Genomic DNA, 24,549 nt, shown 5'->3' on the forward strand with positions numbered 1-24,549 from the left:
TCCATTTTACTTTAGAAAAAAAGATTATTTTCTCCAATTTTTAACTTTTTTTATTATAAATTATATCCTTTTATTTTTTCCCCTGATTATATTTTTACCTGCACATTTTTCACGTAATTTGGTAATTAAAAAGTGAGAAGCTTTTATACGCATCCATGCGAAAATGCGAATATATTCGTATATATACGTATGATATGCATATAAATATATATATTTGCATACCCCATATATATCGTGTTACATAGAGATATATAATCTTTGTAAGAGTAATAACAGCATTAGTCACTGCTAATTTAATTTACTATAAACTCCCCACACGCCATTCAACTTAATTTCTTTTTTTCAAGATATGATCATATACTTTTTATTTCTTTCAATACTTGTAAGTGCAGTAATTTGGATCTTAAAATTTTAAAAATATATTTGCTAAAAAATGGAAATGCTCTAATAGTTATTAAAAACAAATGGCTAACAACAATCCCACTGTTATTCTTAAATCCAAAAAAAAAAAAAAAAAAAAAAAAAAAAAAAGAGATAAAAAATAAGGAATAAAAAAATAAGATTAAATAAGATTTATGAAACAATTACTTCATAACTCAAGCGAGTTATATACAATATTTGCTCAATATTATTCTGTTTTGCAAAAGCTTAAGTTTTACTAAAAAAAAAGAAAACACACACATATTAGACAAAATTACAAAACGATATATATTAACATATATCAATAAAAATATATACATACATTTTCACAAATGTATGAATATTCCCTTTCCATTTTAAGACATGTGATAAACACGGCAAAAATGCACACAAATATTAGCTTATTCCTTTCACAGTAAAAAACATAAATGTATCCTCCATTAATTCATTCTTCCTAGGCAGGTACTTGAGCCACACAAGCAAATTAATTTTTTTCCTTCTGATTCAACACCAAACTAAAAAAAAAAAAAAAAAAAAAAAGTAAAAGAAATGAGAATAGAAATAGAAATACGAATAACAATGGAAACAGGAATAAGCATAAAAATTGGAAAAAATGATGCACAATAACACAGCAAAACAAAATAAACTGAAACAAAATACATATAAGTTTGTGAATATATTAACTCCATACAATAGAAAAATATATGTTTTTAATCCCTACTTGGTAATCATATGTTATCTCTTCATGTGCTTCAATATCCCTCTTCGCAAAGATAACAATATGCTTTAAATTTTGGTCGCAGCTTACTATTTTACAGAAACAATTAGGCTATAAGTAAACAAAAGTAAAAAAGTATTAGTATATAAGTGTTGTATAAATGTATACATGTGCATACGTATGTATAATATATATATATATATATATGAAGATAGCAATTTTAACATGTGCATAATTATCTCAATTATTTTTATACCTCGCAGCTGTGGTTAATGAATCTGCTAACATTTCCCCATTTGGTTGCATCTATAATTATATTTTCGTTTAGTCTAAACATATAACAACTACTTTCAATTTTGTCATAATACTTTTCCCTCTTGTCACTTATTATATTTCGTATATACTCACCAATATATTCAATGACCGGCTAAAATAAAAATAATAATTACAAATAAATGGGCTAATTTTTGCTATATATTTGTATATATAATAAACATTGTTTATTATAAAATGAAAAATAATAAAAAGTATAAAATAAATGTTGTCAGCTAGCTATTTTTACCTCTCCTTCATTAATAAATTCACAAGTGTATAGTCCGTATCCATGAATACTACTTTTTTTCACATACAGACGCGAATTCGAAGATATGTTCATTAAGTAGCGGTAGGACATTGCACTGTTAATGTTGTATTTGTACTTAACCGTCTTTCGCGCGTTCTTCTCCTAAAAAAGCGAGCATTTATGAGAATATGTGTTGTATATGTTCGTGTAACTGTGCATATATTTATGCATGTACTTGTACGTGTATTTGCTCACAAATTTGCTACGCATATGCGCATGTATATATCCGCATATATGCGCGCTGCATACACTAATAAATGCACCAGTATACGTCTACATTGGAGCATGTACGAATTTTTACCTTTTCCAAGTCGTTTTCTTTAAAAATTGATGTGTCCAGGTTTGAATACTTACATAGCAAATTATCATTATATATTACTTCCCTCGTACAATTTTTTGCCCTTTTTCTAACGCCCTCCCTAAAAAAGATTATACCAACAAAGAAGAATGAGTTAAATGTGTTTGAGATGGTGAGCTAAACGACTACCACGGAATGGGAAAAGGGCATATGCATGTATATTAAAAAACTATATTTACGCAAATATATACATACGTATTCACATATATATTTAAGCATATGTATGCATGTACACGCATAATTTCGTAGAAGAGCGAGCGATGCTTCGTCCTCCCAAGTGCTAACCGATCGCTTGCTCTTTTAGAATATTCCGAAATCCTATGGTTCAGATTCTTCCACATAAATTTGAAGAGCTTATATTTAATTTGGTACATAACACAAGGTAGTGTTAAACCGAAGAAGTCGTGTGCATCAACTAACTTGTTATGTTCAGCAGACTTATAAATATAATTTCCCAAATAATCATACAAATGGGTATATTTCATAGTACATTTTTTATATTCATCAGTAATATATATATTATTTTTAGTATTAAAAAGGGATAAGAATTTATTATATACTTCATTAATATCATGACTTTCTGCTAAGACAAATTTCTTTGAATCGACTTCTGAAAAGTAATTAATATTTATTAAAGGACATAAAATGATAGAAAAAAAAAATTTTTCATTTTTTAATGTAATTGAAAATATGTATGCAGCTCTGATTTGTAAAAATATTTTCTGTAATACTTTATTTTGTATGTGTAATTCATTAATTTTTGCATTTTTATATATATGAAATAAATAAGAAGATGGTAAATTGAAAAATAATCTCATATTTAAAAATCCACATGGGTAAATCATTTTGTCCCCTTCATATTTTATTACTTCTCCAATATTTAAAATATTATGACTCCCAATTTTAATAAATTTACATTTTGAGAAATAGGTATTATTACCAATATTATATTTATAATTTGAAAAATATTTATCATTTATTCGTTTCATATACACATCGTTATTATTATTATTTATTAAAATATTTAAAAAATATTCTCTTTTATTTGTCATATCATTATTTGCACTATTTATATATGGTGTATATCCTCTTTTCTTGGAATTCGTAGAAAAGTTACATTTGGAGGTTGCTATTTTTTTTTTTTCCTTATTTTTCTTTTTTTCATCCCAATTCTGATATACTTTATTTTGCTCATTTGAATCATCACATTTAGAAACATGTTGTAACTTAGTTATATTTACCTTCTTGTAAATATCTGTTAATTTGAAATAAACATTTATGCTTTTCATTGGTTCATCTTTTCTCTCTTTACTCGAACAACTACTTAAATTCCATTCCTGCATCATCATTTCGAGTTCACTGTTGCTGCTAATGATATTTTTGTTAATATTAACCCTACTATTACTAATATTGATATTAATATTATTATTACGATCAGAGGATTCCTTATCTGATTCGGTGTCGTCCTCAATAAATGTTGTGTAGCAATTTTTTTTTTTTAATTCATTATTCAACTTTTCTTTGTCCTCAACCGTTGTACTATTTTCATTTAAGCTGATGGAAATCATATTTGTTGCGTCTGCTTCATTTGTTACATCGTCTTGTTGTTGTTGTTGATGCTGCTCCTCTTGTTGTTCTTGTTCTTGTTTTTCTTCCGCCTTATCTTCTTCTTCCTCTTCCTGTTCATAATTTTTTCCCATCCAATATAACTCCCTTTTTGAATAAGTGAAATTACCTTTAGTACTGCTGATTACGTTTGATAAATACATATTGCACGTTTGTTTATTCTCATATATATACTTTGCGAAGGAATTTTCACTTTTTTTTAAAAATAAAAATTCTTCATTTTTTAATGTTATTTCCTTGCCTATGTATAAAAAATTCTGAAGTATAAAATACGCCTTTACGATATTTTCCAAATGTTTATTGTCGATCAAGTTTTGCATGTCAATATTGTAAATATTGGTACTGGTATTGGTATTAGCATTTGTATTTGCATTTGTATTTGCATTTGCGTATGCATTGGCACTTGCATTCATATTTGCGTTTGCATTCGTATTTGTATTCATCTTTGCATTTGCATTTGCATTTCCCTTTGTTTGTGGTTCATTGGATATCGTGTTGTCATTACTACATTGGGTATTTGGTTCAAATATTAAACGATATTTATCATTAAAAAAATTTTTATCATCCTTCTTATTTATATACATGTTTATAATATTTTCTAATTCCTTCATTTTAAATTCTATTTTATTTTCTTTATTTAGTATATCTTGTAACCCCTTTAATGGCTTCTCTTTATATTTTATCCTTACACACTCATTTACGTTGCACAAAACTTTGTCCATAATATAGTACGACTCATTTTCAAAATAAAAGTTAATAAAACATTTAAAAATAGTTTTCACATTTTTCGTACTTTTAATAATACTTTTAATACTTTTCGCACTTTTCGTACTTTTTCCTACATTTTTTATATTTATATTGTTAGAATTTCTTTCGTTTATTTTTTCATATGATGTGTTTTCTTTTACACGGACGCAGTTTTCTTGAACTTGTTTATTTGCACAATCGTTTTCTGCTTCACTTTTTTCGTCATTAGAATAATTTTTTTTTTCCGAACTGTTCATTATATTGTCCATATTACAACCAATTATAACAGGTTCATCATTTGGGTTTAAGCTATTTCCCCCTTCAACTTGTTTGTCTTCTTGTTTGTTTGTTTCCCCTTTGCTCGCTTGGCTGATATTCTGCTTTTTTGTCGAAGGTGCATTTAGCTTTATTTTATAAAATGTGTTGTACACCTTTTGTTCGTTCCAGCACTTATTACACCAAATCTTTTTCATTTTATAAATAATATGGACTGGGAAAATGTCCTTATAATGATTCTCAGCAATTTCATTATCTTCTTCACTATTAGATGCAAAGTTGAAATCATAAAAAATTGTGTCCTTATTAAATTTAATTAAATTAAAACACTTCATATAATGAAAAAAGGCATTCTTACTACAATTTCTTACAATTGTTGAATAGAAAGCACAATTCATATGAAATTTTACATTACATTTTTCATTGCTACAATATATACTAGCGTTTTTATAACCACAAAGAAAGCATGTAGAGTTAATGGAGTCATATATTAACTCTTTAACATCATCTTCTTCTATTTCAAACATATTTTCATAATTATTAAAAAAGAAGTTCTTATTTTCACTCCATTCCCAATTATCCGTTAATTTTATATTTTTTATGCTCCTCTTTACGTTTGACATTTCTGTGTTCAATTTTACTTTTGATGAAATGGTATCTGTTCGAATGGGGCAATTCAAGTTATTCCCCCCAGTACCCTCCTCATTTTTGAGTATCTTCGTATCATTATTTAAATCATCACAAACATTTGTGCTGCTTTGGTCATATTCACCAATTTCCTTTTTTCCAGTTACATCATTTTTAGTCGAACTGGTGCCATTTCCAGCGGACTTCCTTTTGCTTTTTTTGCTGTTAACTGATTTTGCACCCTTTTTATCTTTTAAATGTTCTTTTTTAATATCTTTCTTACTTGATCTTTTAGTTCTATTGCTACTTCTACTACTACAACCATTATTAATATTATTATTATTATTATTATTACTATCTTGTTTACAATTATTTTTATTTATATTATAGTACTGCGTACAATTTAAGCTCCATTTCAAACATTCACTATGTATGTATATATCATAAAATGGTATTAACCTTCCTTTGTATAGGTAGTTACCATAATTACACAAGAAGCATATTTTATTATCACTATTCGCCCTTCTGTCCTGTGTATATTGATATTTTGAAACATTTGTACCCTCTTGCATATATTTCTCTAACATAATTTTTACATACAAATTCAATTTATTTTTTATAACCCATTTCAATTTTTTAATGTAACGTTTCGAACACCTTTGATTTTCATTATTGGAATAACTATTATCAGTATGAATATTCTCCATATGATCATTAATAAATTTATTACATCCTTCGTAACATAAAGTAGGAGTTGATGCCCCTTCTATTTCTATTTTATCAGTACAATAAGATGTTTCTTCCTTTATAGGAATCTCACTAATAATATTATTTCTGCACAAGTTCATAATATTATTATTCATATAATCCTTATTTATCTTACTTTTATTTATATGACAATTATCCAGTTTGCTAGTATTAAATGTACGCATTATATTTTCAAAAATGTCCGTATTTTTTATTTTATAAAATAATGTTTGGTGGACCTTTCTTCTTTTTTTGCTCTCTTTTTTTCGAGTGTTCTCATCCTCAATGATACAAGTCATTCCGTTCGTTTCTCCTTTGCTAATTACGTCATTACTATTCTTATCATCATTATTATTTTTATCATTATTAATTATATCATTATTAATTATATCATTATTATTTTTATCATTATTAATTATATCATTATTAATTATATCATTATTATTTTTATCATTATTAATTATATCATTATTAATTATATCATTATTATTTTTATCATTATTAATTATATCATTATTAATTATATCATTATTATTTTTATCATTATTAATTATATCATTATTAATTATATCATTATTATTTTTATCATTATTAATTATATCATTATTAATTATATCATTATTAATTATATCATTATTATTCTTATCATCCTTATAATTTTTCACCTTCTCCTTATTCATCTTCTCCTTATTCTTATTATCCATATTCTTATTTTTCATCCTATCATTTTTACAGTACACCTTGTGTATGTAGTATAAATATAACAGGTAAATAGAATAATTAACAGTCTGTTCAAAACAATTATTTGATTGCTTAAAATACACAAACATCCTTTTTCTAGCTAAAAAATATGGGTAAGAAAATATTTCATTGCATGATTTTCCACCCTCAAAGCTAGTATTATTACATATATTTACATAAAACAAATGCAAAATGTAATTCACAGTTGCATATCGAGAATATTTACATGACATATTATTATTATTATTGTACATGTTTTTTAAAAAAAAATTATTTCTAAAGGTTATATCTTTTCTGCTTTTTTTCCAATAAAAATGATAAAACTCTTCATATTTAAAAAACACATTGGAGTAATGTAACAGTTGCAGCAATTTAAGCACACTGTTTTTATGTTCTTTAACTAATTTATCCAATATATTACACATTTCTTTGAAAAAATTTTTCCTATAAATATGATTATACCATATTCTTATTATGAAGTAAACCAGTTCATATAATTTCATTTTCTCTTTTCTTTCTTCGTTTATTTTACGTATCTTGTAATTTTGGTAATAACATGATGCATATTTAGATACACAATCATATTTTAAGCAACATGTGTCACACATAAATACTGTGTTAAAATTGTCATCTTCAGCCACCACTTCACTACAACCATTATTACTACAATTACTACAATTATTATTGTAACTATTACTACAATTACTACGATTATTATTGTAATTACTACTACAATTACTACAATTATTATTGTAACTATTACTACTACAATTACTACAATTATTATTGTAACTATTACTACAATTACCATTATTATAATTATTATTACAGTCATTTTTTTCTCCTGTCCATTTAGTGAGCATACAACATATGGAGCACTTAAACAGATCGCCTCTAACTTTGCTAAGATAATCTATATTTTTACAGAATTTACTATTTTCTTTTAAATAACTACGATTAAAATATAAATTATTGAATGACGATATTTTATTCATCCAAAAAATGTGCTCTTCCAGGAAATTCAAACTATTTTCATTATTTATGCTAAAATATATATCTTTACACATGTTTCCTCCAGAAGTTATTTTGTCATTACTACCACCATTTGTATCCATGATGTTTCCATTATTATTTTTATTCTCATCGCTATTTATATTTCTATTACTAGTACCATCTTTGCTGTAATTATTACCATGGTTGTGCTCATTCTCCTCATAAGGCAAAATTGAATACTTTACATTTTCTTTGTCTTTACTTTTTGATTGATCCACATTTTCCTTATTACCTGTGTTATCAGGAATTTCAAATTTTGATTCCTTTTGCTCTTCAACTTCTTGTACACATCCTGTTTTTGCTTTATCTATCTTATAACAGTTATCATGTACATGCACATGTTCATAATTTTCCTTATTGCCTTCATTCGTTTCGCAATACATATTATCTCTATTCGCACACTTTTTGTTGTCCTCACTATTATTCACCTTACTTATATCATTGTTGCATGAACTATTTATTACAATATTTTCATGATTTATATTTCTATCATTGCATATGCTATTACTACTATTGCTACTACCCTTTTCGCAAATTTCTTCACACGACCTTTCATTTTCAGTTTTAGTTTCCTTCTTAATTTGGCACATGTTAGTAGTGTTATTTATAGACTCTACAATTTCCTTATCATGTACAGATTTCTCTAATTGTTTTATTTCTTCAATGAACAAGTTAAAACAGAAGTCACTCTTGTATAATATAAGACAACTATTACATAAGTACAAATTTGGAGTAACTCTCTTAAACCTCGATTTTAAAAGAAACATGTTCCTCTTTAAAAATACATTTAATTTGTTTGTCCTGTTTCTATTTCTACTGTTATTTTCTTTTTTTGTTTTGCATAAATTATTACCTTTATTTACAAAAGAATTTTGCGATTCTAGCAACTCGGAATATAAGCTCAAGTCATTACTCCCTGACAAGTCATTTTCATCTACGTTCATTTTATATTCGTAGTTTCCATTTTTAAAAATGTTTTCCGAATTACATACGCTTCCACATAGTAATTTACCTTTACTTGTATATATAGCAGAATTATTTTCTTTTATATTATTCAACTTGTTATTAGAGATATTATGTTCTGCAACTTCATATTTTTCATTCAATTCTTTTTTTATTTTCATTTGCGTTCCTTTTTTTATATTTACTTTTTTCTTTTTCCTTTCTTCTTCATCAACTAATTCTACTTTTTCTTTTTCTTTCACTTTTGTTTTTTTCTTTTCTTTACCTTCTTTTTTATCTTCCTCTTGTTCTTTTCCTTTATCTCTTATTTTTCTTTTTTCTACTTTCCTTACCTCTCCTTTTGATTCCTTTTCTGTTTTTCCTCCTCTACCTTTCTGATCCTTTCTTTTGCATTTATGTTCTTGCTTTTCCCCTTCCACTCTTTTTCCTTCTTTTCCTTCTTTTTTTTTAATACTTTTTGCTTTATTTTTTTCTACCCCATCTTCTTCATCTTTCATCTCTTTTACGTCTTTTTTACCTACCTCTTTTTTACTTTCCTTTTTACCCGCCATTCTTACTCCCTTTTTATCTTCCTTCGCCTCTTTTTCCTTCTCTTCTCCCCCTTTTATGCCTTCACTTTGCTCATTTTTTTCTCTCTTTTTCTTCTTTTTCGTTTCATTACCCGATTTTTTATGTGTTTCTTGTTCACCTCCTTTTGCCTTTTCATTTTTACGTGTTTTGACATTATTACTGCTTGCTCCTTTTGTTCTATCAGTACCATTTTCCCCCTTTTTTTTTTTAATCTTCGCTGTACTGTGACTTGTAGTGTTATTTGCATTATCTACATTTTTATTGGTAAAATTCAGCTCATTAATGATATCATTAGAAGCATTTTCCGTTTTTACCAATATATTCTTACAATAAACTTTTACTTTTCTTTTCTTACCATTTTTTAACTGTGTCTGTAACTCATCATTATTTATGTTCACTGGGGTATTTTGTAAATTATCTTTCATTTCATTAATGCACAAATTTATTGGATTACCACTGTCATTACTACTATTCTTATTCTTATAATTCTTCTTATTACTATTACTACTACTACTATTATTGTTGTGGTTGTATAATAAATATTTTTTATTAGCCTCTACAGACGTGTTAAATGTTTGTGCATCTTTCCTTATGTCTTCTGTGTTTGTTATCTCTATTCCTTCTATATTCAACTTGTTCTCATTATGCAATTTGTTAGTAGTATAATTACAGTTTTTGCTTGGATTAGTAAAATTTGGAGTAAAACATGAAGTATCTCCCCATGGTTTTACATGCATCGATTCGGACATGTCCTCGTAATATACAGATGCCCTACGATCAGTAATATTACAATCACTTATGTTATTGCTAATATTATTACTACTAATAATGCTACTATTAATTCCACTATTAGTTCCGTTATTAATAGCGTTACTCATTAAATTTTCACTCGCATTTACATTATAAGAGTTTCTATAAAACGATTTTTTATTCTTACTGCTGTTTATGAATTTGTCTAAATTCGGTATGTTCGACTTGAGTAAAGTTTTCGTATGTATTTGTTCTTTTTTAGTATTTGCTTTTTTGTTAAAAACATTGTATATATAGCATAATTTATTTGGGTTATTTACGTCAAAAGCATTCGAATATCGAATATTAGGAAAAGGGCTACTATTATTATTGCTATCATCTTTTTTAACTTCTTGTACGTCTGCACTATTATTCATGATATTATGATCCTCGTTAGCTAAAATTACACCACTGCTTCTACTTATATTACAAGCTACATTTCCTGTATGGTCTATATTTTCATTATTCTTTATTCTATCATAATGTAAACTATTCACTTCAGTCATAATATTATTACTACCGTTTCTCATATAATTATATTCAGAAGATATATTCATAAGAGTTGTTTCATTGCTACTAAAGGTATTATTATGACTTAACATTTTATTATTATAATAACAATAATAATTATTTTTATACAAATTCATATCGTTATTATATGTTTCAGGTCTATACATATTTTTATCTAAACACAATTCATTTATTAAATAATTCGTTTTATTAACTACATAAGAAGTGTTCTGAAAATTCGGTTCATTCATATATATGTTAGTAGAGTTATTTGTAATCATACCATTTAGGTTATTCATATTATTAAAATTTTTTATGTATTTCATATTAATCATGTCGTTTATACTAGTTTCATTTTTAGTTTCATTCATATCACTTATACTGTTTATACTATCACGACTATTCAGGTCATTGTATCTGTACACCTTTCCAACATTTTCCATGTAATTTGAGTTACTAGAGTTATTCTTTTCATTAACATTGTTCATATCATTAACATGGTTTTCACTGTACATGCAGTCTCTACTGCTCACACTGTTCAAACCAACCAAATTGTTGAAATGTTCTGTAATGTTCAAACTTATCATATTATTCATATTTACAAAATTGTTGATATTTCCTGAATTATTCATATTTACCATATTTTTAATATTTCCTGAATTGTTTATATTTATCATATTGCTGGCATTCCCTGCACAGTTTACATTTACCGTATTGTTAATATTTCCTGCGATGTTCATATTTACCATATTGTTGGTGTTTCCTGAATTGTTTATATTTATCATATTGCTGGAATTCCCTGCACTGTTAAAATTTACCATATTGTTGACATTTCCTAAAGTGCTGACATTACTAAAGCTCATAAACTGATCTTGTTCTTCTATGTTGTTTACATTCATTATAACATTGTTACGGTTACTCATTATTTTCACGTTCTGCACAATGTGCATATCATTAATATTACAATTATTTTTCCTAAAATCTCTACTGCTCAAAGTGTTCATATTAATTGTATTGTATAAATTATTACCATTATCTAATGGGTTCATATTTTGTGAATTGAAATTATTCATACTTTCAGAATCAAAACTTTTTGTATTATTAGTACTATCTAGAATAATTACATTGTTATAGTTATTTACCTTGCTAACTGTCTTCCTACTGGTCATATAATTCATATCATTCGCATTACAAATGCCCTCAGAATAATTACCCATATTATTGAAATACAAATTGTTCATACTGTTTATACTGTTCACGTTATTCATACTGAACATGTTGTTAACACTGTTCATACTGTTTACTTTATTCATATTGCTCACATTTTTTACATTTCTCATATTCATTATTTTTGTACTCGTCTTATCTAAGTTAATTATTTCCTTCACGGGGTTGCAAATGGTCTTAGAAATAATATATGGTGATGACTTACTCTTATTAGGTGAGTTACTTTTTTTTAAATTTTTATCACTAAAATTACAACGTACTTTACACATACTTTTATTCAGAAACGAAGGATTTTTACTTCTTCTGTTGGGGATGTTTATGGGACTAGAATCAACATTAGTTATATCATTTGTATTATTTGCTATATCTGTGAAATTACTTATACTTTTTCTATTATTTATTGTGTCAACATTTTGTACAAGTTCTTCATCCGCATGTAAGTTACTAGCAATATCTGAATTAATAAAAGAGTGCTCAGTTTCGTAACTATTACAACCTTTTACTTCACTCGATATATTCTTGTTATATATATTGTTATGATTATGTAATGGTAATGCATTTTCACTGCTTTTCTTAACCACTATATTGTTCCTCTTACTACTATAACTGTTCTCATGGATATTTCGGAAATTATTAATTTTTGTATTGTCACTATTGCTGTTGTTATCGTTATATTTGTTGTATACATTAAAACTATTGCCATTACCACTACTACTATTATTATTATTATTACCTGCATTATATGCACTATTTAATCCATCGGTGCTATTTTTTTTAATCATATTTTTGCTATTGCTTGATATCCGACTTAATTTGAGATATAGAATGTCAGTAATAAATGACCGTATTTTTTGCAAATTTTGCGTAATATTTATTTCATCTCGACTGTTTGATATAAGATTTTCATCAAATAAACCATAGTTTGGATATAAACTATTCGGGGTACTTTCTGTATTTTGTTTACTTATTAATTTCCTTAGATTATATTCATTTAGTTTTTCAATAAGGTAGGTATATAAAGCACTCAAAATATCATAAAGAAGAACAGTCAATTTATCCCCATCTATGTTAAATAAATGTGATAAGTCATTTATTTGTACATTTTTCTTATTTTCTATTAATTCATATATCTTACTTAAAATTCGCTTATTTAAAATTTTTTCATTTATAACTATAGTTTCGTCTTTAAACATTTTACTTCTTTCCATGCACATTTTATAAATTGGCTCTACTTTAAACGATGGATCATGTATTAATTCGTTATTTGGAATAACTTCATTCAACGTCTTATTATTTATATATAGATCAACCTCTTTCATATATGTTCTGAACTGATTTAACTTGTTTATTATTATATCGTTATTCCTTGGTAAACTACTCAAATCATTATTACTATTATATCCACTAAAATTTATATATCCTTCCTGAACAGAACAGCTATTCATACCATTCTCATCACCATTTTTCTTAACGTCGTTGGGAATATCGTCATGCGCAGCATTATTAATACCAGGATATGTGATAAACTTGCCTTTAATATATATATTGCTGTTCCTATCGCTATTCTTATTTCCATTACTATTGTCATTACTGTTATAATTAACCACATGAGGCATGTGAGATATATAATCTTGCTGCGCTTCGCAATTACTCAACATTTTATTCTCTAAAAATACCAATCCATCATCATGAATATTACTACCATTTGTCCTGTTGTTACTCACTTCATGATTTCCTTTTGGGGTAATATTATCAATATCGATGCAGTTAACAACATACAGTTTATCACTGTTCTTATTCAGTGCACTCTCATTATTCTCATCTAAGTCACCTTTCGAAACACTCTCTTTTACAACATCACCAAAACTGTTATTATGATCATGTAAAACAATATCATATGTGTTCACATGACAAAGTAATTCTTTAGTCGATTTTTCGACAACAATCTTATCAATTATACAAGAATTTTCCACCTTTTTACTATTATTTCTTTTCACGTTGCTCTTTTTTAACATACTATTTAACGGTTTCTTACATGTATTCAATTCATGTTTGTACACATTATTAATATCATTGTCTATTATATAAAAACATTCATTATGTGATGACCTTCCACAACAAAAGCATTTAATTATTTTGTTGTTTGTTTCTTCATATACACTTAATATCTTTATTCTACTTTTTTGCGCAATATTTTCTACTATGTCAACCTTATGAGATGTGTTTTTATTATTATTCACAATTTTTTCAGATGTAGATTTTTCAACACTTGTTAAAACATTCTCATCCTTTTTAATATAGACATTTTTCTTACCATTTATATTATTTTCCATAGTACACTGACTATAAACTAAAGGATTGAGTGTGCTATTTAAATCTTCGTTTTTACAACTACTATTATCACTGGAACCTGGTTTTACCTTGTATTTCACAGAATTAAAAGGGGAACAATTGTTATCTACTACAATATTTTTATTTTTTTGAGCTTTATCCATATATTCTGATTCAGACTTAGGTGTAGATAAAATATTCGACACAACTTGCTCTTCCTCTTCAACTTGTTTGAATTCACATTTCTGTTTGTACTCTTCATTTTCATCATTATTACATTCATCCGTTTTTACCTTTTCTAAACTATCTTCCAATTTGGTATCCATGAGCATTTTTTTTTTCTGATTATTCTTTTCTCTTTTTAAGGAAAACAATTCTATCGTTAATTTATATAAATAACTGTACTTTCTCTTTTCAAAAAAGAAATTTTCATTCCAAGTATTTATGTTTGTTATATTGGAATAAAATATATTATTAATTATATCATCAAATTTGGTATTGCATTTATCACATTGGACACATTTATAACATTTAAAATTTCTAGTTACAATATTGAATATTTTATTTATCTCTTTTTTATGTTCATCATAATCATTTAAATTAAATAGAAATGGATTCGATATATTTACACACGAATAATGAAGTGCAATTCCACATGCTGAGCAGAATAAAAAGGAGTCTTTATATTCAATGCATCCGCAGATATGGCAACATTCCTTTAATATATCATTTTTATATATCTTGATTTTTTTTCTTTTCTTCACCTTTGTCCCTTCGTCATAGGAAAAATGGTAACGAATAAACTGATTGTCCTTCTTTTTCGTCAACTTCATCGTCGTTGTAGTCGTAGTCATACTACTCCTCTCCATCATCATGGATATCTTCTTGTTGTTCTTAGTTGTCTTTTTGTACAAATTACCTCTATATATTTTATCAATAAATGGAATAAAATCATCCAGTGACATGATCATTTTACTCCTGCTACTCGAATTAGAATCAATCAAATATTCACTTTTTTCTGCTTTCCTACTTCTTACAAATTTATAATTTTTGTAATTCGCATAATCACTACTTATTGCAGATAATACTACATCATTATCGTGGTCACTCATATTGCTTTCTCCAAAATAAATTATTTGAATACATTTTAAAAATTTTAAAACAGCATTTATGGGACTTATTATCCTTTTTTTCTCCTTTATAACACTATTCGTTCTTATTTTCTCTTTTAAAACCTCGATCATGAAAATGTTGTCACTCACAAATATGTTCGAATTGCAGTCGGAGTTACAGTTGGAGCTGGAGCTACAGTTCTGGTTAGACATATTATACAAATTGTGATCGCTATTCATTCCCCTTACATCGGACTCTCTGTGTATACTCGTCTTTCCCTTGTTCTTTTCTACTTCGTTTATTATGTTCATCCCGATCATTACAACCTTTTCCTTCTCCTCATTCTTCTCACCTTCATTCATCTCCTCTTCTGTGCTGTTATGATTCTCCTTTTCATTGTTGATGTTCTCATGCAATCTTAGCACTCCCTCTTCCTGAAATGATTTTGTATCTTTAGACGCCGTTTCCTTGTTACGTTTTTTTAAAAGATGAACCTTTAATATTTTACATGTATCAAAATCATCATATTTGTTATATGCTCTATTAAAATAGATTTTACTAGTTGTGTCAATATAAACAACATTGTAATCCGTTATATTATTGTTAAAAGAAATAAACATTTCCTTATTTTTATGAAAAAAAAAGGAATCACTTTTAAAATTGAACAGTTCATGTAGTTCATACTGAGTAATATCCTTCTCTAACATTTCTAGTTTTCGCTTTCTATAAACATTACTATTATACATCATACTATTTTTATTATTACTACTGTTAATACTATATAACATATCATCATTATTAGTAAGCTTATCTAAACAGGAGTTTTCATAATTCAAAATTACATTCTTATTATCCTTTTGTATAACATGTTTATTATTAACATCACCAAAGTTAGTATAACGCATTAAATTATTAGCGCTTTCTGGAATAACAATTTCACCAGAATTACTAAAATTATTATATATATAGTCTTGTTGTATTCTACTATTACCATTAGGAAAGATATTTGCATTGTTATATGCATCCTGTGTGTTATTTTCATCATAGAATCGATTACTACTATCTGCAGTATTATTGTACACATTTTTGCTTAAATAATTAGTAGTTCCTTGAGAGTTGTAACTGTCGCAATTTTTGTGCTTACCTACTTTGCTATCCTCAGTGGTACTACCTACTTCCTGATTTGCCATGCATTCTCCATCATTTCTATTAATAATATGAATAAAATCAGGCGAAGAAACCTTTTTCTTATCAATAAAACCGTCTCCATTTTTACCTATAATTTCTTCCTTCTTCGTATTATTATAAGGTCCAATTAATTTATATTCATCTGTCGTGAAGATCCCCTCATTATTTATATCATCCTTTGGATTATTATAACTGTTATTATAGTTGTAGAAGTTAGTACTATTCATATTACCATTACTGCTATTGTTGCTGTTAGTAATTGTGTTACCGTTGTTGTTATTATTATTGCCACTGTGACTTATAATATGTTCGCCATTTTGGATGCCAATATTTGCATCTTCACTGATAACTCTTTTGTAGTTTTCTAAGCAATCATTAATGCACTTGTTCAACTCCTCCGTGTCCATATTAAACATATTCTTTACAATTATTTTTCCTTTTTTTTCAAAAACACAAGCATTTTTATATATAGACGTATTTGGCATATGAACCGTTTTTGCATTATGTATAATTAAAATAAAATCGTATATAAAATCCAAAATAGAGTTATATTTTTTTTCCCATATTTTCTTTTTCATAATATACAAATTCATAGGTATTTTAACTATTCTCCAATATATATAAAAATTAATTGGTACATGAAAAGTAAAATTTTTATATTTATCTAATAAAAAAAATAAGTATAATATTCTCTCAATTTTATCATGAAAGGATCCCGATCTACATGTAGGGCATTTATAGTTAATACTTTTTATGGACAATGTTTCAATATTTCTACTTTCATTTTTATCACAACTTAAATGAATCCAAAATTTACAAACATCACATTGAACCCATTTGTTACTATCATCTACTTCATATTTCTCATTACACATAATACAGAAATTCTTTTTTTCATATTCCTTATAACAGTTTATACAACAATCTAAATGTAATTCCCATTCATTATAATTTATAAAACATAAGTTTGAATAATCACATTTATTACATTTTAAACAGTCATCACATTTCCAATTAAACAAATATATATCTGGAACATTTGGAAAACAACATGATCCGTGCGCTACCATATTACAAGTTTTACATATTACATAATTCGCTATATTGGGTGTTTGTTTATAATTATATATACTTTCACAACAATATATACAACGATAACAATCTTTACAAACATATTTTTTATACGTTATATCACTATATTTTACAGATGGGATATAATTTATACATCTTCTATATTTTTTATTCTTACATTTTGTTTGATTATTTACTGTTTCCGTATCTGTATATTCATCATTAACGTTAGTCTCATTATTTATATTATTATCATCACTTTTGCTAGGATCTTTATCTTCACTATTATTATTGTATTCGTTTTCACTATATTTCTTTTTTTCATTTAAAAACTCATTTTTACTACTCCTCCTGCTTTGATTTACTTCGTTATCCTTACTTGATTTCTTCTTCTTACCCTTATAACATTTTTCCTTTTTACCTTTATTCATTATTTCATTCGACGAGTCATTAACAAAATTATTAGAATTATTTCTGCTATAAACGATTGAATTGTTCGTGTTATTAATAACTCTACTACTACCGGAATTTTTCTTTTTACTTGTTTTATAATCATACAAGTTTTTTCTTATTTTCTTCGTCTTTTCCTTACATTTGTTATTATTGTTATTACTATTACTATTATTATTATTACTATTGTTATTACTATTACTATTACTATTTTTATTATCATTATTATTACTATTACTATTAGTATTATCATTATTATTATTATTACTATTACTACTATTATTATTACTGTTATTACTTTCGCTATTTTTATTTCCATTACTATTACTATTGCTACTTCTATTATTATTACTATTATTACTATTACTATTAGTGTTATTATTATTATTATTGCTGTTATTACTATTATTATTATTATTATTATTATTATTATTATTATTATTATTATTATTATTATTATTATTATTATTATTATTATTATTATTATTATTATTATTATTATTATTATTATTATTATTATTATATATTATTATTATTATTATTATTACTATTATTTATTATTATATTATTATTATTATTATTATTATTATTATTATTATTTATTATTATTTATTATTATTATTATTATATTATTATATTATTATTATTATTATTATTATTATTATTGTAATTATCATTATTATTATTATTATCATTATTATTATTATTGCTGTTATTACTATTACTATTACTATTAGTATTATCATTATTATTATTATTATTATTACTATTATTACTATTATTACTATTATTACTATTATTACTATTATTATTATTATAATTATCATTATTATTATTATCATTACTATTATTATCATTATTATTATTTAATCCCTTTTCCTTATCAATTTTGAAACTCTTCTTATCCTTCTTTAAACTATGTTTATAGATATACTTTTTGTATTCTTTCATTAGCAAATTTTTATCAAAAATTTTGGTAATTATTACCTCATCCTCTAAACATTTTGCATGAAATTTTTTCGAACAAATAAAACATTTTATTCCCCAATAAATATTTATAGTATTACTTTCATCAATTTCTTTTTTTTCCATGTCTGAACATAAATCATATATAGTTGTAGATAAACTATTTGTATAATGATCATGCCCCTTAATAAAATGTATGTTCCTCTTACAAATATAACATTCATCATTTTTTTTTAATAGATTATTATTATCATTCATTTCTTTCCTTTTATCATTCTTGTCTATAATATCAAATCTTTCAAATTCTTTATATGTTCGTAATACTTTTATATTATAAAAATAAGGAGAATACCACCCCTTTGTATCTGAAAAAATAAAATCAATTTTCTTCTTATCATTCTCATCATATATGTTTGTATCATAATCCAAAAATGTCTCTTGTCCGTTTAGAATAGTACAACATTCATTATTAGTAAATAATATATTTTTTTTTTTTTTTTCATCATCATGTTCATTAACTTTGTTTTTGTCATCCGTGTGATGTTCGCTATAATATTCTAACTTGTTCATATTTTTAATCCAATCAGGTTCCTTTTTTTTGGCCTTAACAAATGATGAACTCTTGAAGTTGTTCTTTAAATTACCAATATCTCCTCTATTGCTACTTTTTGGTGAATCATTTAATCCGTTAAATTTAAAATTTTCTATATGATGTATAAAAAATTGATTATATTTTGGGGAATAATATTTTATTATTCCTGTTTTAAAATGACTCTTTTTTTTATTATCCTTTTTTAATTCAAAACTAACACGATACCCTATATATTTAAAACCTTTTTCTTCATCCTTTAATTCAATGTATTTAACTGAAGAATCAACTTCAGATTTGTTTTTTTTCTCCTTCTTTATTCTGTCTAATTTATTCTCAAAGATATGCATAGCCCCATCTTCTGTTTCGTACACAATATTGTAACTGTCAAATACCTCCTCAATTATGCAATTAAAAAATTTTGGTCTTCTAAAAAGTATTTCATCCTCATCAATAACCAAATTTTCCAAAAACAAGGTCTTCTCTACTTTATTAAATAGTTTTAATTTTTTCTTCATATTATTATTATTTGTATCTATGTAGAACTTCGTTTTCTCTTCTGAACCTTTTACTATATTAATAATATCACTAATTTTCTTAATATTAAAATAAAATTTCTTTTTGTCATTATAAATAACACCTGTATAATTGTATTCCTCTTCATCATCATTCTTATCATCTGTATTATTATTTCTCATTTTTACATTATTTCTCTTTTTATATTTTTTATCATTATGGTTTTTATTCAACTCAATAGCTTTTTTCTTTTTAGATAAGTCCTTAAAATTTTTTTTTTTTTTCATATTATTCATATCAACACCCCTTCGTTTTTTATCCTTACTATTAGGATTCCTATCAATTGCGGAATTTTCCTCCTTCACGTTACTATTTATTTTACGTTTATTTCCCATTCCTTTAAAATCTTTTTCCTTATTAATGGATTTTGTAACTTTTTTAAATTTCCTACTATTGCTGTTATCCTGATTGTCGCTTGCATTCTCCAATAACTCTTGGTCATTCTTGCTCTCCTGGCATTTGTTAATAGCACCACTATTATTACTATTTCTGCCACTATTTTGCGTACTTTCCTTAGTTTCATTACTTTTATTTACATTGTCGCCTTCTTCATTGAAATTCTTATTTTCTAGGCTCTCTATATTAGAATATGCATTTTGCAAAGTATGTTCCTCAGAGATTTTTTGCACAGAAGCTGTTTTTTCATTTGAATCCTTTTCCCCATATTCCTGCTGCTGTTCCTGGCCCTCCTTAATATTCGATTCACCTTTCATATTTGAAGTTCCTTTTTTTTCACTTGTTGACTGACACTCGGGTGACTTACCCTCTTCCTGTTTTACTTGTTCATCTGTACTTATTTCCGCATCGGAAAATATTATTTCATCTATTTTTTTTAATTTTTTAAAATATTTTAAAGAAAAAATCTTTAAAAACTTTACAGCATAAAGCGTGTTATTATTCTTCATATAAATTGAATCACTAAAAATTTTAACATTTTTATCATAAAGCATAACATCCTGTATAGCTATTACTTGTAATATATTTTTTTCTAATTTTTCATTATTCAATATTAGAATGCGAAAATATGAATCCTTTATAACTTTATACGTTAAGAAATATTTTTTTCTCTTATTTGTAGTAATTTTTCCAATTCTTAAAAATATATCATTATAAAAATTTTCGAACATAATCTCATTATATTTCATAAAATTTTTCCTCATTATTTTTAAATCTTTATTTGGTCCTCCTGTTGTTTCTATTTTGTTTTTCTCATTCGTATCCAAATTTTTCGAATACGTTATGCTCCCATCTAATTCATGATGAGCATCTTTTTCTTTTAACTTTTTGTCCAGGTTTTCATCAGTTCCCATGCCAATTTTTCCCTCAGGGACTTCATCTACAAGATTGTTAGAATCATGTACATTTTTCTCTAATTCCTCTGAATTGTTATCTAACTGTTTGTTTTTACCTTGGTACGGTTCATCGTCTTCTTTTCCCATTACAATTTTATCAATGCTTACATTATTAGAAATATTGATTTGTTCACTCTGTTTAATTTCTAATTTGCTCAGGATTTTTTCCTTTGCATTTTTGTAAGCTTCTTCTTCTTCTTCCGTATTTTCCTTCGGGCAACTAAGCATTTTATTTGTGTCATCATCTACGGTAATATTTTGGAGCTGCACCTTCTCATCACCCTGTGATAACTGACAGGCTGCTGCTACCGATGCTGCTACCGATGCTGCTACTGATGCCGCTACTGATGTTGCTTCCGCTGCTGTTGTTGTTGCTGTTACATCCTCCTTTTCCGCATTCTTTTTTATAACACCTTTTCCTTTCGCTATAGGACGAATTTTTTTTTTTTTTTTTCTAAGATGAAAATAAAATTTTTTTCTTGTTTGAATGCTTCTCAATGTTAAATTATAATTTTCACTTGGAATCATGTTATTTTTCTTTCTTAGAAACGATGACTCTTTATTTTTGTTTCCACTATTTAATTTTCTCCTTTTATAAGTATTAAAAAATAATTCATATATTTTGGATAAATTATTAACTGGTACATTATTTTCAGTGTTACCTTGATATTCCTTAAAACATTCATCATAAAATAATATGTTATAAATGTTTTTTTTTTTTCTTACATGCTTTTTGGGAGAATAAATTACATAAGTATCGGAATATGAATTCCTTTCATTACTTATATCACAATTGTAAACACAACTGTAAATTTTATTATCACTATTATTAGTAAAATTTTTATTTTTTTGATTTTTTTTATTGCATTCAAAATGTTTGTCCAACAAATTATTAGATAAAATAGGGCAATTATTAATTTTTCTTGAATGATTCGAATTTACATTTTGTAAAGATTTACAACTAAAAAAACTACTCGTTTTCGAGTTATTAACATCAGTATTGGGCTTTTTATTATCATTTATTACACTTTTTAAAAATATATTTTTATTACTTTTTCCAAAATTAATAGAATCATCAGAAAAATTACATATAAATCTTTTGTTTATTTCTAAAATTTTAGGTGATATGTTTTTCTTCTTATTTTTGTTATTCTTTATCACTTTCTTACATTTTACAATTCTATTTTTGGTTTCATTTTTTTCAGTTAAAACATTTTTATTGTTATTTGTATCAACTGGTTTCTTTTTTTTTGTATCAGTTTCTATCTTCATATTTGATTTTGCACATTTCTTATTTTCTGTTGTTAACATTGCGTTTTTATTCATTTCTTTCCCCTTTTTATCATAGTCGTTTAATTTGCTTTTGTAATTATCATCCTTATTGTTGTTACTACTGCTGTTGCTGTAACTGTTACTGTCGCTGTTGTTGTTATTGTTGCTAATACTGTTGTTATTACTATTGCTGATACTATTGTTATTATTATAGTTATTACTAATATTATAACTACAGCTGTAACTATTGTTGTTATTACTGTTATCACTATTACTGCTATCACTATTACTGTTCTTATTACTGTTACTAATCCTGTTATTATAACCTGATGTTCGTAGCGAATTCACATTAAATGAACTCTTACTTTCTATTTTTGAGAAATTACTGTTATCGCTTAATATATTTTTTTTATCAACAATGTAATTTTTGGTTACGTTTTCATTGTGATATATTTCATTAGGGCATTGATTATTATTATTATTATCTTTAACTACGCATACATTTTTGTTATTTTCTATATCAGATAAATTATTTTTTATATTAACTGTTGTTTCTTTTACATTCATCCATTTTTCATTTGTGCCATCTATATATTTTTTTTTTATATTCATAAATTTATTGCTAGCAGTAGATTCTTTTTCATTTTTATCTTCATGTCTAGCCTTTTTCATTATTTTTTCTTTCTCTTTAGTTTTTTCATTCATGTTCTCTTCTCTTCCCTTTTTTGTTTTTAAATTAATTTTTTCTTTAATTATAATATTTTTAGTACATCTTGAAATGTTGCTTCATAATATATATTTACTTCAATATACATAAATATATATTTCATGTTATAAATGTATACATACATGTGCATATATGCCATATACATCATATATATATATATAATATTATGTATACAAACATATAAACTATGAATAGCATATATATATATATTCATATAAAATTATATACATAATATATACATAAATATGTACATCTGGATTGATTTTTGAAACTCTAGATTTTCTTAGATATTGAACATTTAGATGATATTTAAAAATATGTATCATTAAATTTTTTTTAAACCAATCATTTTCCTTAAAAAAAAAAAGCCATAAAAAAGTTAAGAATTAACCAATTTTTCAAAAATTGGTAATTGTAATATTTATAAAAAAAAAAAAAAAAATTAAAACTGGATAATATAGAAAATGCTTTAAACTTTATAATATTTATACGATAACAAAAAAAAATAAATAAATAAATATATATATATATATATATATATATATAAAATCATCCTTTGCATAATTCCTAAAGTTCTTCAAAAAAAATTTTCAAAATTTTTAAAGAAAAAATTTTTTCTGTCGCACTGGCAAAAAATATTAGAGCGGAAAAAAAAATATAAATGTATACATTTATATATAAATATACATAATATATTTTATATACATATATATATATTTTATGCACATAATCATGTATATTACTTTATACAAAGATGATACATAAATATTCAATTATAGTATTATAAGCAAAAATTAATGTCATACGTACGTCCTAAGCTCATGAAGCCTTTTTAGTTTTCAATAAAAAACAAAAAAGATCAGGTGAAACACTTTTTTTTCTGTAAAAAGAAAAATTTAGAATGAATAAATTTGTTTTTA

General features: G+C 25.5%; 1 protein-coding gene across 1 annotated transcript; it reads right to left on the minus strand.

Annotated features, from left to right (window-relative positions):
* Nucleotides 1-353: 353 nt before the first annotated feature.
* Nucleotides 354-23,607, minus strand: MKS88_003674 (SET domain protein; the record flags this gene model as incomplete). The annotated part of the gene is made up of 10 exons (XM_067216786.1): nucleotides 354-491; nucleotides 589-647; nucleotides 887-935; nucleotides 1,142-1,249; nucleotides 1,395-1,565; nucleotides 1,701-1,862; nucleotides 2,062-2,179; nucleotides 2,404-6,982; nucleotides 7,109-18,694; nucleotides 18,867-23,607. The coding sequence occupies 10 exons, from the start codon at nucleotides 23,605-23,607 to the stop codon at nucleotides 354-356; spliced, it is 21,711 nt and encodes a 7,236-aa protein (XP_067072486.1).
* Nucleotides 23,608-24,549: the final 942 nt, after the last annotated feature.

The sequence above is a fragment of the Plasmodium brasilianum genome, chromosome 11 (assembly GCF_023973825.1).
Source record: "Plasmodium brasilianum strain Bolivian I chromosome 11, whole genome shotgun sequence".
Classification (NCBI taxonomy): domain Eukaryota; phylum Apicomplexa; class Aconoidasida; order Haemosporida; family Plasmodiidae; genus Plasmodium; species Plasmodium brasilianum.